Source organism: Kogia breviceps, chromosome 12 (assembly GCF_026419965.1).
Source record: "Kogia breviceps isolate mKogBre1 chromosome 12, mKogBre1 haplotype 1, whole genome shotgun sequence".
NCBI lineage: Eukaryota > Metazoa > Chordata > Mammalia > Artiodactyla > Physeteridae > Kogia > Kogia breviceps.
Window position 1 is genome coordinate 38681464 of NC_081321.1, and position 16577 is coordinate 38698040.

Genomic DNA, 16577 nt, shown 5'->3' on the forward strand with positions numbered 1-16577 from the left:
ATCTCCCCTCAGGCACCTCCTACAGACTTAAACTATCAGCTCAGACCCTAGGCTCTTCTTTGGATGTTGATTTTCTTTCATCTCCCAAGTGAATCCACTGTATGCAATGCTGTCCTCCTGGTCTTCTGTGGTACCAGGGAGGACCTGGGAGATGACTTTAGCTAGAACTAAGACACAGCCTTAATATTCGTGTATTTATTCTCAGAACATACAAACTCATCTTCTCAGAGAATAGAAAACAGAAAGTTCACTTCGACTTCACGAAGGACTCGGCCAGCGCCCCATCCCCACACCTGCTAAAAAATTCCCTGGGCGAGCGATGCCTAGAGCGCACAGTACCCCTTGGCACAGGGGCCGCGCACAGCTCTAAACAAGGCTCTCCACTTGTTTTATAATCCAAAAGGGCAAACAGCTGTCAAAACGGCAATAAGAGTTCAAGATCCATACTCCTCAGTGCCAGATCCCCTGGGTCATCTAGGGCAATGATGGTGCTGCAGCTTACGCAGTCACGTCTGTGCCGAAGAAGTCCCAGCCCGGCAGCCAGGTTTTGTTCAGTCTAGGAGGCAGTGCCAATTGGCTGCCCCCATACCTGGCAAGAGCTGATGGCCCAATGCAATCCCAAAGCCCGCCGGAGGGGCAGGGCTGGGCCAAAACCTAGGGCAATTTGTTCTCCTTGCCTCCTAGCTTCCTCTCCTCTTACAGCCCCACACTCAGGCCTTCAGACCTGAGGGTCTGGGCCAGGGAGTCTGATTGTTTCCTAAGCCCCCATAAGAGTGCAGACCTGGGAAGAGATGTGAGGGTCCTGAAGAACAGGCTCCAGGGCACGGCCTTGAACCGCGGGGAGAGCGCTGTGTCAGGCAAAGATGGTCTCTTCCCGGCGCTTCTTGGTGAGGATGGTGCCTGGCTTGTGCTGGGCATCGGGGTGGTTGGCTAGCTCTGGGGGGCAGGAGGACACTGGGCTCTCCAGGATGGCTTGCTTCAGCTCATAGAACACAGCAGAGTCCTCTTTGGTGAGGAAGGTGATGGCCACACCACTCTTGCCTGCTCGTCCCGTGCGGCCAATGCGGTGGATATAATCTGGGGAGGGGGAGGAATGTCACTCAGGGCGCCAGGCCAGATGCCCTGGTGAGCCTCCACTTCTAAAGGCTTCATCCTCCCCACCACACTTCTGAGGGCAGTAAACACAGCTCGTGCTGCCTGCATCTGCAGTGCCCACGCTGCTCTCCCCACTAGCACTGCTGATGGTGGTCATCCTACCACATTAAGACTGAGTGGCCCAGCTCTGTTCTCAATACCCAGAGGACAGAGTGCAATCCCAGGAGCTGAGACAACACATCCAAGAGAGATACAGGGCAGGAGCTCTTCTCACTGGGACAAGCAACCCTAGGCTCAGAGCTGTGAGAGGTGGCAGCAATAGCCTCCTCAGTGGAGCTATTCGAGGAGAAACGGGCAAGGAATCTCCCTTTACCTGGACTGAAGCTGCTTTCCCCTGCACTTACCTTCAATGTTTTTGGCCATATCATAGTTGACAACCATAGACACATCTTGGATGTCGATACCACGACCCGCCACATCTGTAGCCACCAAAATATCCTTGGCCCCAGCCTTGAGGTTGGATAGTGCAAACTCTCGCTGCTCCTGGCCTTTTCCACCATGCAGCGTACAAGCATTGTACTGTTGGAAGAATGGTGAGGTGAAGAAAGAGCAATGGGATCGTGGAAAGACAGAAGTTAGGAGGGAGTGAACCGGGAGGAGGGAGGGTTGCAGAGAGCAGCAGGGGCGATGCAAAGGGGAAGAAGGCAGAAGAGAACAAGGGCAACTGAAGTAAGGAGAGAAGAGATGAGCTGAAGAAAGGGATAGGACAGATGGGGGGGGGCGGGGGAGACACACAGACAGGGCAAGGGCAAGGAGGTAAAGCAATCAGGGGTGAGATGTGGAGCCAGACAGATAAGAAATAGTGAAAGAGAAAAATGAGGGTAAGAGATGACGGTGGAAAGCAGGGACCAAGAAATTCAAGGAAGTTTAAGCCTGAGTGGAGAGGACACACCCTTCCCCTCCAACACCAGTATCAGGAGTAAAGGACACTGATCACTAACATCTCCCTCCTGAGTACACCATCCTCTCTCCCAAACATAAATAAACACAAAACACTTCGACCCGCTCTACTCCATATCCTCAGATCCTGCCAGGATGTGTCTCATAACCTCTCCCTGGCCCCAGCACACTTGGAGGAAGACCCAAGGCAGCTGTGGCTGGCACTGCTGGAATGGACAGGGAGTCATAGCAATTGACCAAGTCCTCTTTATCCCCATCAACCACCCCTTTCCCTCTGACCCTGGCTTGTTAAATACTGGAGAGGTTCAAGAATAGGTAAGCACTGAAAGTAGAAGCCTAGGAGGCCCATCTAGTTTCAGAAAGCAGCACCAAAGAAACCAGGCATTGCTCTCCCCTCCCAGACACACCCCCATCTTCTCCAGGGATTTGGCCAAAACATCACAGCCCTTCTTCTGGTTGACAAAAATGATGATGGGGGGATCAAAGCCTTGCTCCAAGATTGCCAGCAGCTTTTTCCTGGAGAGAAGAGGAGGAGAAAAATGAGATGCATACTACCCTCCACTCCAAGTGAAATGCCCAATGCTAATCTACAAACACCAATTCCAGGATCTCCAATGCCCAGCTCTTCAATATGGCAGAACAGTCGCCTTCCAGCCACCACTCGCACTAAAAAAAGCCTCTTCTCAGGCTTCCCTGGTGGAGCAGTGGTTGAGAGTCCGCCTACCGATGCAGGGGACACGGGTTCGTGCCCCGGTCCGGGAGGATCCCACACGCCGCGGAGCGGCTGGGCCCGTGAACCATGGTCGCTGAGCCTGCACGTCCGGAGCCTGTGCTCCGCAACGGGAGAGGCCACGACAGTGAGAGGCCCGCGTACCACCAAAAAAAAAAAAAAAGCCTCTTCTCCATTCTGTTTCCCCTGGCTCAGCTGCCCCCATACCTCTTTTCAGACTCTGACATGAGGAAGACCTTCTGTTCCACACGTTCGTGGGGCTTGCCGGCAGAGCCAATGTACACCACAGCAGGTCGCCGAAGATAGCTCCGGGCCAGACGCTCCACCGCTGGGGGCATGGTGGCCGTGAACATGACTGTCTATGAAAACAAGAGGTTCAGCCCTGGGCCCAGGTGGACACATCACACATCCCACCATCAGCACAAGCAGCGCAGCCCAAGCTGCAGAACAGAAAATGAGCCATGGTCTGAGTTTTGACGGAAGTAATGCCTGACAGACAGAAAACTGTCCTTTGCCTTCCCACTTCTTTCCTCAGTGCCTGTTCAGCAGAGTACTTTACATCTTACGATAACAGGGAGGGCTGAGAGTATTTGCCAGCTGCTGTGGCGGGCAGCAGCATGACTCTTTGGAATCATTTTTCCAGGGCGAAGAGGCTACACTGCTAGGACTGCGAGAGGACTGTACATGGTGAGCCATGCCTCACCATTCTGGAAACATGCACTTGCCTAAGGCAAGAAGGGCCCTGGAGCAGGGCCTGCCTGGAGCAGGGAAGGGCCAAACCTGGAGCAGGTTTGGCAACTTGCCCAACTTTTCCCAGCCTAGGGAAGCAGCCTTACTTGGCGGTACTTATGTTTTCCTGACTCGAAGTTGGCCAACATCTTCTCGGGGTCCTCGGCCTCGTCTGTGTCCGGCTTCTGGTTGCTGACAGGCATATGCTCCAGGATCTTCTGGACGTCTGGCTCAAAGCCCATATCAATCATCCTGTCTGCCTCATCCAGAACCACATAGGTACAGCGGCTCAGCACCAGGTAGCGGTTCTCCAGCACATCAATCAGACGTCCTGGAGTAGCAATCACTATCTGGGGGGTACAGTGGAATCATGGGTGGCCCCAGCAGGTACCCCTTTCTCCTCTCTTCTGTGAACTATCCACCCACTTGGGCAACAGATCCCCAATGCTAAGGAACTTCGACCCCAACCTCCAGTTATGTTTGGTAGTGAAAGTTCCTGAGAAGTGACATGAAATCACTTGTTGCTACCTTGGATTTTTTTCAGGAATGAATGGGGTCTCTGAGTAAGGTACAGGGATTAGACAGAAGAGGCAACATCAACAGAACTTTCTTAGACGGGAGAGACTAAGCGATACTATGGAGGGGGTTGGATAAAGGGATTACACTAAGAAGCCTGCAGAAGACTTGATTCCTACAGCAGACTTCTCGTAAAAAGCTCTCCTCCCCTAACCTAAGAAGAAGGCAACACAAAATCAACGACATGGTCTTTCAGAGCGATTAAGAGCACAGCCTTTATACATGAATCTCAGCTCTGCCCATCCCCAGCTGTGACTTTGGGCAAGTTATTAACCTGATTCTCAGCTTCACCTGTAAAACGGAAATACCGTTATCTCTTCTCTTTAAGGTGGTTGTGAGAATTAATGATATACAGAGTACAATCCCTGGTGCTTAAGTCCTCTGTAAATAACAGCACATATATACAAACCAGCCCCTTTCTTCATTTATTGTACATCTATGGCAGAAACTAGAAACAGTCCCCAGACAGAAAGCCCTCCTAAATGGCGGGCTGGCTGCTGGCTAGGTGAACAAACCTCACAACCCATGCGCAGCCTGAAGCCCTGGTCTTCTCTGGAGATGCCGCCAATGACAGCCACAGTGCGGATGCCTAGCGGCTTCCCAAACTTGATGGTCTCTTCCTCAATCTGCTGAGCCAGCTCACGAGTGGGGGCCAGGATGATGGCATAAGGGCCCTGGTCTGACTCTTCGATCCTGTGGTAAATGGGGCATTCCACAGTTTCATGAGCTTTGGTTCTCATCCAACCACAAACAGGAGCAAGACAAAGTCACTCTTAAGGGCAACTAAAGGGAACGAGGAGGGTGGTGGGAAAAGAATGTAACAATCGCTCTTAAAAATCAGACTCCGGGATAGCCAAGCTCTCCAGGGAGTGGTCCTTGCCAGCAATAAAATCATACACTTCTTTGATATCATGATCCAATTATTCCCTAATATCTGACCCAGACTAAAGGCTTCTGATTATAGACTAAAAAAGAAAACCAAATGCTCATTTGCCATTTTCACCTCTCCTGCTCAAACCCACTCCAACTGGTGTCAGCTGATGTCACCTGTCAATTTTGGGGAGAGTGGTAATCCAGACGAGCAACGGGATGAGGAAGGCTGCTGTCTTGCCGCTGCCGGTCTCAGCCACTCCAATGATGTCACGATTCTGTAGCCCAATGGGAATTGCCTGACGCTGGATAGGTGTCGGCTCCTGTAGTGACCCAGAGACAGTAATGTGTACAGGCAAAATTATACTACCTGGGCTGCTGCTGACAGAGTGGGCACATATGCTAGCACAATGGGAGGACGCCAAGCACAGTGAACAGGAATGGGACCCGAGAAGAAACACAATCAACAAACAATACTTCCACCAGAAACTGAGAGACGTCACCTTGGTGCCCACTGGCAGAGAAGGCACCAAACAGTCTAGGAACAAAGTTCTCTGTTCTCAAATTAAATCTGTGCCCCCTACAATCTGGGAACACGTAAGGCCTTCTGGGCCAATCTGCTCCTTCATACCTTGTAGCCACACTTATCGATGACCTCCAAGATGTGTGGAGGCAGAGAAGAGTCTTTCCAGGATCGGATGGGATTGGGGATCTTGCCACCTTTGGTGGTGATGCTGTAGTCCTCACGGAAGATCCGCCAGTCCCTGTCTGTCATCTCATCCAACTTCTTCTGGGACCAATGCCGATCATCCCAGCGTTGCTTGGCTTCCTTCTTACGAAGTTTGCGGAGTCTTGCCCTGGAGCAGGACATGGGGAATGAAGGGGGTTCGTCTCCTCCATCTCCTTCCTATAGACTCGGCTCTGCCCAACCACCCATAGCCCTGACCACTCACTCCTCCTGCTCCTTTTCTTCCAGCGTCCGCCTCTTCTCCATTAGGTCTCCATAGAAACGTGATTGCTCTCGTTTCTGCTGCTTTAGGTCAATGCCTGCAATGAAGCCTCGCCCCAACAACTGCACCTGGTGCCGTTCTTTGTACCTGGGTTTGAGACAGAGGAAGAGGAAAAGAGAAGGAGCTGCTAAGCACAAGGATGGAGGTGCAGACTACCAACATGTACCAGTTCCCCTTCCAGCCAGGGTCGTTCATCACCCAGAGGGCTGGCTAACTACTATTTTACCCATCTCCTCATCGCAGCCTATCTTACTTCTATCTTCTCTCTAGCAACTGCCTAGTTTAGAAGACCTAGCACTGAGGCCTAAAGACACTCACAGGGGATTGTAGTCAATGGAAGTGTCCTCAGATGCATCCCACTCAAAGACAAACTTGCGGTCATTGAGATGCCTCGTCCGGCGCCGCTTCTTGATGCCACCCAGGTAACGCTCCTGCCCGGGCACAGAACACAAAGCCCATCAAACGGGAGGCCCAAATCTCATATACAGAGATCAGAATGGCCAAACGACCAAACCTCTTTAGTGTGTGAGGAGCGTGGGGCCATGAAGACAGAGCTGAGGCCTGCACCTTAATGGCATGCAGTTCCTTGCTCTTATCCTTCTCCTCCCGGATCTTCTGCCGCCCTTCCTCATCCTCATTTCCGTTGGTCTCCCGCTCCATCCTTTCCCTGCGTTCCCGACGTTCCCGTTCCTGAGGGTCTTCTGCAGACCAAAGAAAGCAAAGCTGCAGAAGAACTCAGTGGAAGAAAAAAGAGGGCATGGAGGAGATCCAGACAACAGACACCAAATGAATAAAAAAAAGGGGGGGGTGGGCTTCCCTGGTGGCGCAGTGGTTGAGAATCCGCCTGCCGATGCAGGGGACACGGGTTCGTGCCCTGGTCCGGGAAGATCCCACATGCCGCGGAGCAACTAAGCCCGTGAGCCATGGCCGCTAGGCCTGCGCGTCCGGAGCCTGTGCTCCGCAACGGGAGAGGCCACAACAGTGAGAGGCCCGCATACCGGAAAAAAAAAAAAAAAAAAAAAAAAAAAAAAAGGGGGGGAGATTTATGATACAAGGGAAATGGAGAACTAACAGAAAGATATTTTTCTCAGAAACTTGCCCCATCCTTCCTTCTTCCAAACTCAGAGCAAACAGGTTTCTAGCCCTCCTGAGTTACACCACAATCCCATCCCACCCTTCCCTACCCCGTCTAGGGGCTACAGGGTAAGAAAACGAACCCAACATTTTCCTGCCCAAGTCTTGGAACTGTTTCCTTTTCTTCCTCTCTTCTTCAAGCATCCTCTGCCGCTCCTCCACCTCCTGCTGCCGTCGCTTTAGGGCTTCAGCCTCTCGTTCTGCTTTAGAGAGGAACTTGGGCTACAAAACAGATTACAGCTGTAAACGAAGGATCTGGGAACAGGGTATAATCACATCACTAATGGCAAGATGGCAGGGGGCCCAAAAATATTTGCTCAGGCATTAAACATGTTAAGGAAAACATAAATAGGCCCAGGACACTGTTATGGGCTAAACTGCATCTCCCTCAAAATTCACATGTGGAAGCCCTACCCTCCAGTACCTCAGAAGGTGACTGTATTTGGAGACAGAGCCTTTAAAGAGGTGATTAAGGTAACCTGAGGCTCCAAGGTTGGGCCCTAAACCAATTTGACTGTGTCCTTATAAAAAGAGAAAATTTGGACACACAGAGATACCAGGAGCATACACACACAGAGGGAAGAGCATGTGAATATGGAAAAGACATCCATCTACAAGCCGAGGAGAGAAGCCTCAGAAGAAACAACCCCATCTGATCTCAGACTTCTAGCCTCCAGAACTGTGAGAAAATAAATTTATGTTGTTTAAGTCACTCAGTCCGTGTGTTCTGTCATGGCAGTCCTAGCCAACTAACACAGACCTTCAAGCTCTTACCTTAGCCTCAGCTTCTTCCTCAGCCTTTTTCTTGGCCAGAAGTTCCTCCAGAGATAATGGCTGGGCCTGAAGATAAAACACAGGACTTCAGTCCATAGAGGCTCTCTCCCTGTGAAGAACAAAGTTGGGCTTGAACTGAAGAGCCAGATGAGGAAAAAAATCCTTCCTCTTTTTACCTTAGGCTTCTTATCACCATGTTCATCCTCTTCATCCTTCCTAGAGTCTCTGTCTTTCCGAGATTTAAAATCTTTTCCTCGGCCAGGAGATAAACTTAAAGGCAAAGGAACAGGAAAAGTCCACATCACTCTTAGCCTAGCCCCTGGATGAGGCTCAGACTGAGCTCGCCAAAAGAGGATGGAAGTTTTCCCACGACTCAGCAAGACTGGCCCACAGTCATCCAACATGTCTTGAAGCTCCTTTTGCAGGCCTGGTCCCTCTGCCTGCTCTGAAGCCTAACGATGGCCCTGTCTTGGCCCCATTCTACCTGAATCTCCTTTTATGAGACTATTCTCTTCTGGGAAGTGGATCTTCACTACTGATATCAAAAATATTTTCTCCAAATATTACTCAGCCATAAAAAAGAAGGAAATATTACCATTTGCAACAACATGGATAGACCTAGAGATTATCATACTGAGTGAAGCCAGACAGAGAAAGACAAATATATGGTATCATTTATACGTGGAATCTAAAAAATAATACAAATGAATTATTTACAAAACAGAAACAAACTCACAGACACAGAAAACAAAACTTATGGTTACCAAAGGGGAAGGCAGGCGGGGAAGGCTAAATTAGGAGTATGGGATTAACAGATACACACGACTATATATAAAATAAACAACAAACATTTACTGTAGGGACTTCCCTGGTGGCACAGTGGTTAAGAATCTGCCTGCCAATGCAGGGGACATGGGTTCAAGCTCTGATCCGGCAGGATGTCACATGCTGCGGAACAACTAAGCCCGTGCACTACAACTACTGAGCCTGTGCTCTAGAGCCCACGAGCCACAACTACTGAGCCTGTGCTCTAGAACCCGCGAGCCACAACTACTGAGCCTGCATGCCACAATTACTAAAGCCCGTGCACCTAGAGCCCGTGCTCTGCAACAAGAGAAGCCACGGCAATGAGAAGCCTGCGTAGCACAACAAAGAGTAGCCCCTGCTCGCCGCAATTAGAGAAAGCCCACGCACAGCAACAAAGACCCAATGCAGCCAAAAATAAATAAAAATAACTTTTTTAAAAATAAAAAATGTACAATTAAAAAATTTCTTAAAAAAAGAATTTACTGTATAGCACAGGGAACTATATTCAATATCTTGTAATAATCTATAATGGAAAAGAACCAGAAAATATACGTGTGTGTGTGTGTGTGTGTGTGTGTGTGTATACATATATATATATATATGAAACTGGATCACTTTGCTATACATCTGAAACTAACACAATATTGTAAATCAACTATATTTTGATTAAAAAACTATTTCCTCCAAACAGCATATGCATGTCAGTAGAAAAAAAAATCCTGCATTACTTCAGAATACACAATAAATTTAGCCGACATGGCCACCCACATACACCCTTCCCAGATACTGCTATATATGTCCTTTCCTCATCTCTCCTTCCTACCAGCCCCAGCAATCTTTTCCCCACACCTGCTATAAGCTTAATATGCAAGAGATCTCAACCCCACTGCGTTTGCTGCAAGAATTCTATTCTTTGCCCTGAATTCTAATCTACAGATTCAGGGCCTAATAAAAACTTTGTATAGAAAGTTTCCAGGGCTTCCCTGGTGGTACAGTGGTTAAAAATCCGCCTGCCAATGCAGGGGACATGGGTTCGAGCCCTGGTCCAGGAAGATCTCACATGCTGCAGAGCAACTAAGCTCATGTGCCACAACTACTGAGCCTGTGCTCTAGAACCCGCGAGCCACAGCTACTGAGCTCGCGTGCCACAACTACTGAAGCCCACACGCCTAGAGCCCGTGCCCTGCAACAAGAGATGCCACCGCAGTGAGAAGCCGGCGCACCACAACAAAGAGTAGCCCCCGCTTGCCCCAACTAGAGAAAGCCCATGCACAGCAACGAAGACCCAATGCAGCAAAAATATTAATAAGAAACAAATAAAATTTTAAAAAAAGAGAAAGTTTCCAGAACAAAGAGATCAAGATACTGATGCATTAAGCTATCCCAACAAATACATGTTGTACATTCTGGATAGAAAACTGAATGGTCCGATGAAGCTGTTTTCTTGGCTGGTAACCTTTTCAAACTAATTTCTAAATTCTAAGAACAAGCTGATCCTCAAGAAGTGGTGACTTCACTAACTGGCTATACTTTCTAAAGAAGGTGTGTGCCTTCTAAAAAAGACAGTTCTACAATAATTGCCAATAGGATTCACTATGGAAAATTTGCTTTCCCCCGAAGCTGAGCCAGCTGAGATGCAGAGAGGAAGCGACCAGAGCATTGCCCTAAAGCCCACTCCCACTCCCGCAGGTACCTGGATCGCTTGCGGTCCCGCCTGTGCCCATCCTTATCCCGATCTCGGTCCTTCTTATTCCGATCACGCTCCTTATCTCGTTCTCGTTCTTTGTGCCGGCGTTCTCTGGAGACAGCATATTTAAGAAATTACATGACACTTCCTGAGTATCCTGCTTCACTGCAGCCCTAAGAAGGTTGCCCTTTTCTCCCCAAAGTAATATTTTACAAATTGGAAAATGTGTTTCCCAAGAAGTTATGAGGGAATTCTAAGAAGGTCTTAGAGCTCAGAGCTGTACTGCTAAGTATCAGTGGCAATGATAGGCCATGGATTATGTGAACAGATGAACTATCTTCCTTGATCATCTGGACCTTCATCTTACAAGTTCCCTCTTAACCTTTAAGAACTACTGGCTCACTACAGGTGTAGAGAAATGTATGAAAGACTAATGCCCTAATATGGAGGCATCAGAGGAACCAAGAATAAAGGAGTTTGAGATGTACACTCCCTTTCCATGTAACACACAGAAAATTACTTTACCTTTCTGTAGACTTGGAACGGGAACGGGAACGAGAACGGCTGCCTCCTCGACGCCTTTCCCTTGAACGATGCCGTTTCCTATCTTTAGACGGGGAAGACTTCCGGTCTCGGTCTCTATCCCGTTCTCTGTCAGGAGTCCGAGATCGCTTCCTTTCCTCCTTGGAAGGTGATGCCTCACGGTCCTTCTTATCAGCCAGCTCTCCTGCCATCTGTCATGGGTAAGAGGAGTATTTCTTATATACTAGGTACTGCTCTAAACTTTTTACAAATAATTTACTTCATCTCAAAACAACCCTCTGAGGTAGATATATTGGTATGCATGCTTTATGGATGAAGAAACTGAAGCTCAGATATATAAAGTAACTTGCCTAAGGACACACGGGTGTTAAGTGTCAGAGTTTTAGGCAGTCTGGCTCCAGAGGCCCATTCTTATTCATTAATGCTGTTATTTCTCTGGGATTACTTTTTGTATATATTTATTTCCAAAAGTATTCAATGAATATACCTTATTTTTATAATTAGACTGCAAGAGTATTAAAAGAAATGTTAGTTAACAAATAGTATACTAGCTATCTCCAGAAACATCTTGTCTTGCTTATCTTAAGAGTCTATTATGTCTGCCAGCCCACCAGGATAAGGGAGATAAGTTCTCTTGAGCTCATAAATAAAGTTCAAAAGAGAAAAAAGGAGTTAAACTTAGAGATTTAGTATTATGATCAGCACCTCAAGGAAACCTAAATTCAAATAGAGAAACTCACTTCTACTCAGATTAAAAGAAATGTATTTCTAGTTATGCAATGGCAATAAGTTTGTGAAGGGTACATAGGACTCCATACACTTTGGTTTTACAACTTCCTGTGAATCTACAATTATTTTAGAATTTAAAATAAGGGAGGGAGGAATGGAGAGAGGGAAGGAGGGAAAGAGGGAGGAAGAAGTGTACCAGAAACTAGAGATCACAGACGTTCTGACTCATGTTTCCTACTCAGATTTTCACAGCCTTGATTATGATCCAGTCCCATGAAAAGTCTGAGCAGGAATTTGTTCTGTCCCCATACTCCCTAGGGGACATTGAATATCATGCCACACTGTCAACTGTCCTTCAGACTACAAAATCTACTTCAGCCAGGTGCTAAATTCAGAGAGCAAGTCTGAATCTGCCTCTATTCCACCATCACCACCACCATCCCTAAGCCTCAGGATATATTTTTCAGAACTTACTTTAACCCCAAATGGTTCCAATGAAATAACAGTTCCCTAAGCTTTAGCTTACGATCCCCCTTTCCCATGTAATTCCTGCCATGTATTTTTAGGAAGGGAGAGTATGTAAAGAAGAGAAAAAAAATGAACAAGTAGCACTTTCAAAAGGCAGAGATAACCCATTTTACCTCAAAATTGCCAGTACATCATGCATATCACATGGAAATTATACTTATGTCTCGTCCACTTATAGCCCTAAAAAAAAATCCAGGGACTTCCCTGGTGTCACAGCAGTTAAGAATACACCTGCCAATGCAGGGGATACGGGTTGAATCCCTGGTCTGGGAAGATCCCACATGCTGCAGAGCTTAACTAAACCCATGCGCCACAACTACTGAGCCTGCGCTCTAGAGACCGCAAGCCACAGCTACTGAAGCCCATGAGCCTAGAGCCTGTGCTCTAGCCCATGCTTCACCACAACGAGAAGCCCACGTACCGCAACGAAGACCCAAAGCAGTCAAAAATAAAAATAAATAAATAAATAAAATAGCCCTCTTCTATTAAAGAAAAAAAGAAAACAATCCAGAGGAAAGGTCATCTTCTCTATAAAGCATCCTGGACATCAGCATTCTTTCGACAAATATTCACTGAGTACCTGGTAGGTGCCAGAAACTATTCTAAGTACTAGAGATACAGCAGTAAACAAAACAAAGTCTCTGATCTCATAATGCTTAAACTCCAGTGAAGCAGACAACAGTTAGGCAGAAAGATAAGAGAATTTCAAACAGTAATGAGTGCTAATGAAGACAGTAAAACAAGGTGACGTGATGCAGAGCAGTATGAACAAGAGATAGAAGGCTCCGGAAAGAATTTTTTAGATGACATGTAAGCTGAGACTTGAATGATGGGAAATAGAGTCTGCAAAAGTCAGGGAAAAGAATTTATTGGGCAGAAGGGACAGTAAGGCACTGGGGCAAGAACTAGCTTAGCATGTTTGCCAATTAAAAACAGACTCGTGGGCTTCCCTGGTGGCGCTGTGGTTGAGAGTCCGCCTGCCGATGCAGGGGACACGGGTTCGCGCCCCGGTCCGGGAGGATCCCACATGCCACGGAGCGGCTGGGCCCGTGAGCCATGGCCGCTGAGCCTGCGCGTCCGGAGCCTGTGCTCCACAACGGGAGAGGCCACAACAGTGAGAGGCCCGCGTACCGGGGGGGGGGGGGGAACAGATTCGTGTGGGACTTCCCTGGTGGTCCAGTGGTAAAGAATCCGCCCTGCAATGCAGGGAACAAGGGTTCGATTCCTGATCGGGGAACTAAGATCCCACATGCTGTGGGGCAACTAAGCCCGTGCACCACAACTACTGAGCCCGCACGCCTCAACTAGAAAGTGTGTGTCCCACAAACTACAGAGCCCACGCGCTCTGGAGCCCGTGCACCACAACTAGAGAGAAACCCACGCGCCACGACAAAGATCCTGCATGCCACAACGAAGACCCATCGCAGCAAAAAATAAAAATAAAAATAAAAAATAAGTAAAAAAAATAAAATAGACTCGTGTGAGGAATTCCTTGGCGGTCCAGTGGTTAGGATTCAATGCTTTCACTGCTGGGGCAGGGTTTGATCCCTGGTCAGGGAACTAAGATCCCGCAGGCTGCACGGCACGGCCAAAACAAATAGACTCATGTGGCTCAGTGGCAGTGACCGAGGGGGAAGACTGATTCAAGATGAGTTCAGGGAGGTAGGCAGGGGTTAGATCATGGAAATGTGTTTCAGGCCAGGGTAAAGGCACTTGGATTTTAATCTAACTGCAGTGGGAACCTTAGAAAGGTGTTAAACAGGAAGTGATGTGGTCTTATTTTACATTTTCAAAGAATTACTTTGGTGACTTGCAAGAAAATATACGGTAGGGAAGCAACAGTGGACACGGAACCACTGAGAATGCTATTATAGTAGTCTCATTAGAGATGACAGTGGCTTGTTCTAGGAAAGTGGCAATGGAGATGAAAAGAAGTAGAGGGCTTCAGGGTACATTTTGAAGACAGAGCTGATAGGACTTAACTGATGAAGGGAGGAAACAAAGAGGAGAGACAAACATAACTCCTAAATTTACGGTCTGACCAACTGGTTAAATGGTTCACGGTGCCATTAGTGACCAGAGGAGACTGGGGAAGGAAAAGACTTAGAAGAAATCAAAAGTTTCATTTTGACCATAATGAGTGTAAGATGTCAATAAGAAAACCAAGTGGAGATTCCAGAAAAGCAGTTGAAAATGTAATTCTGCAACTCAAGAGAGAGTCTGGAGACAGTAACTTGAGTTATCAATATATAGATTGCTTTTAAAGCCATGGGACGCTAAATGATTATTACCTAAGTAGGCATTCTAGTTAAAGAAGAAATTAGAAGAGAACTCAGGATTGATTGACCTCTGGAACACTGTAACATTTAGAAGTCAGGCACAGGAGGAGCCAGAGGAAAAAACTGGAAAGAAACAACAGCCAGTGAGAAAGAAGAAAAAATAGTAAAGTACGGCATCACAGAAGTCAAAAATGTGTTTCAAGGAGGGAGGAGTTACCTGTGTCAAGTGGAGAAAGACTAGAAGATAAAGGAGTGACCCTTGCATTTGGAAAAATAGAGATGGCTTGGTGACCTTTGACAAGAGCTGTTTCAGTGGCATGGAGGGAGAAGACTGAGTGGAGTGAGCTTAGAAGAGAATGAGAAGTGCAAATAAGAAGAAAGTAAACGTAGGAAACTTTTATTATAGGTTCCACTTATCACAAACCTCCGCATCTTTGAGTTCCTCAGTTCTTGTAGGACAGGGGCAGTCTTTTTTTCATTCAATGAACTATGTACTTATCAAGCGTCCACTATATGCAAGGAACCATGCTAGGCGCTGTGTGAGTTACAAAAGGAAATCAGGAAGATTCTGTCCACAGGAAGCTTACAAAACAACAGAGGGTTATGTGACACACAGAAAGATGCAGGCTCAGATGAATTATTGCAGGAGTTCAAAGAAGTTTACTTTCACTTGTAAAAGGTAATTTGTAAAGACTGTAGAAGAAGTAGCTCTTGAGCACTGAAATATAGGTAGAATTTGAAGATGTGTAACTGAAGGTGCCAGAAAGAAGTCATTCCCAGAAAAAGAAATAATACAGAAGGTTCAGAGGCGGGAAAGCATGACTGGTTCTGGGAGAAAAGCCAGAGTTTCAGTTTGGCTGGAGCAAGGGCTACTCGAAACATGAAGGAATAAAGTCGGACTGAGGGTATCACAGGTGCTGTGCGCGTGGGAAAAGGTCTGACCTGGAACATCGTCCAGGGACCTGCCCTGTGCCCCCAGGAGCCAACACTCCCGCTGGGGCCCGCGCCCTTTCGCGCCTGCCCGCCAGAGCTTTCCAAGCTCGTGCCCCTTCCCTGAGGCGTTCTTCCCGTCTTATCCCGGAGACAGGAGCCACCGCTGTGCCCTCACTCTCTCCTTCTCTGCAAGCTCCTGGAAAATGCTTCCATCGCCCGAGACTCACCACTCTTGAGTCCGAACCGCCCAACGCGGCCTCAACGTCGCCGAGCAGTCGCCATCTTTCCCGTTTCCTGGTCGCCGGGCTGGTCCCCCGGCCGCGCGGCAAGCTGGGAAGACGAGTTCCTGGTGCTGGGCAGCGCAGGCCGACAGCGATGGCCTGAAAACTACCAATCCCAGAATGCACGGTGAGAGCGTCGGCCCCTGGCCGCGGGGGCCTCTGGGCAATGTGGTTCGCCAAACATTTGAGTCTACGGGAGGAAGAGTTTTTCGTGGGCCGGCCTTTCTCAAAAGGTTTTCTCTACCTGGGCGCAGTCCACCTGGAATATACTGGTTTTCCTAGAAACTGTAGTTAATGACATCATAGCCTGTGGCTTACAACGGAGAAATTTAAGGCCTTCCTTAATAGCAATAGCACGTAATTATAACTAGCAACTACAGTAACAACTATAAATACCGTTTATGGAAAAGCGTTTTTACAAAAAATCTTTGAGATAGATTATTAGCCCCATTTTACGGGTGGACAAACTAAAAGTTAAGTTACAGGAGCAGCCTTGTATTTCCCAATGAGGGTGGGACAGTTCACGGTGTGAGACTATCCCAGGTTTAGGAGGACATTTTAGCAACCCTGCCCAGCGGTAACACCCTGGTTACTGTGACAACTCAAAATGAGCCCACACAATGGATTCCAAAGGCCTCCTGGAAGGATGGTATCTCCTGGGCTGTGGCACCTGGTTTTCTCAACATTCCAGATAGGACTTGCCTTCTTCACTCTCTTTCTCTTTGGAATCTGGCCAGTTGTTTGGGTTATCTTAATACTTTTTTGTTCTTTCTTTCTCCTAGTTCCCTCTTTTCAGTCCTCCAATGAGATTTTTTTTCCCCAAAAATTGTACTTTCACTTTGTTTCTCTTTGGTCATATGGTTCATAATTCTACCCCCCTTCCTCCCAAACAAAAACAAAAACTCTGGCAAC

At 47.7% G+C, this 16577-nt stretch overlaps 1 protein-coding gene across 1 annotated transcript; it reads right to left on the minus strand.

Moving 5' to 3' along the window:
- Positions 1 to 180: 180 nt before the first annotated feature.
- Positions 181 to 15719, minus strand: DDX23 (DEAD-box helicase 23). The gene is made up of 17 exons (XM_059080601.2): positions 15612 to 15719; positions 10898 to 11106; positions 10379 to 10483; positions 8055 to 8148; positions 7879 to 7944; positions 7188 to 7326; positions 6538 to 6671; positions 6289 to 6401; positions 5914 to 6057; positions 5592 to 5817; positions 5138 to 5283; positions 4606 to 4783; positions 3622 to 3864; positions 2993 to 3144; positions 2463 to 2571; positions 1500 to 1674; positions 181 to 1077 (listed from the first exon to the last, which is right to left on the minus strand). The coding sequence occupies exons 2-17, from the start codon at positions 11104 to 11106 to the stop codon at positions 854 to 856; spliced, it is 2457 nt and encodes an 818-aa protein (XP_058936584.1). The 5' UTR covers positions 15612 to 15719; the 3' UTR covers positions 181 to 853.
- Positions 15720 to 16577: the final 858 nt, after the last annotated feature.

Excerpts from the sequence above, each read along its gene's own strand:
- DDX23 (XM_059080601.2), bottom strand. The coding sequence starts at position 11,106 with ATGGCAGGAGAGCTGGCTGATAAGAAGGACCGTGAGGCATCACCTTCC. Across the intron at positions 10,484-10,897 it reads CGTTCCAAGTCTACAGAAAG|AGAACGCCGGCACAAAGAAC; the intron begins GTAAAGTAATTT and ends TGCTGTCTCCAG. Across the intron at positions 6,672-7,187 it reads CTTGGGCAGGAAAATGTTGG|AAGACCCTCAGGAACGGGAA; the intron begins GTTCGTTTTCTT and ends TTTGGTCTGCAG.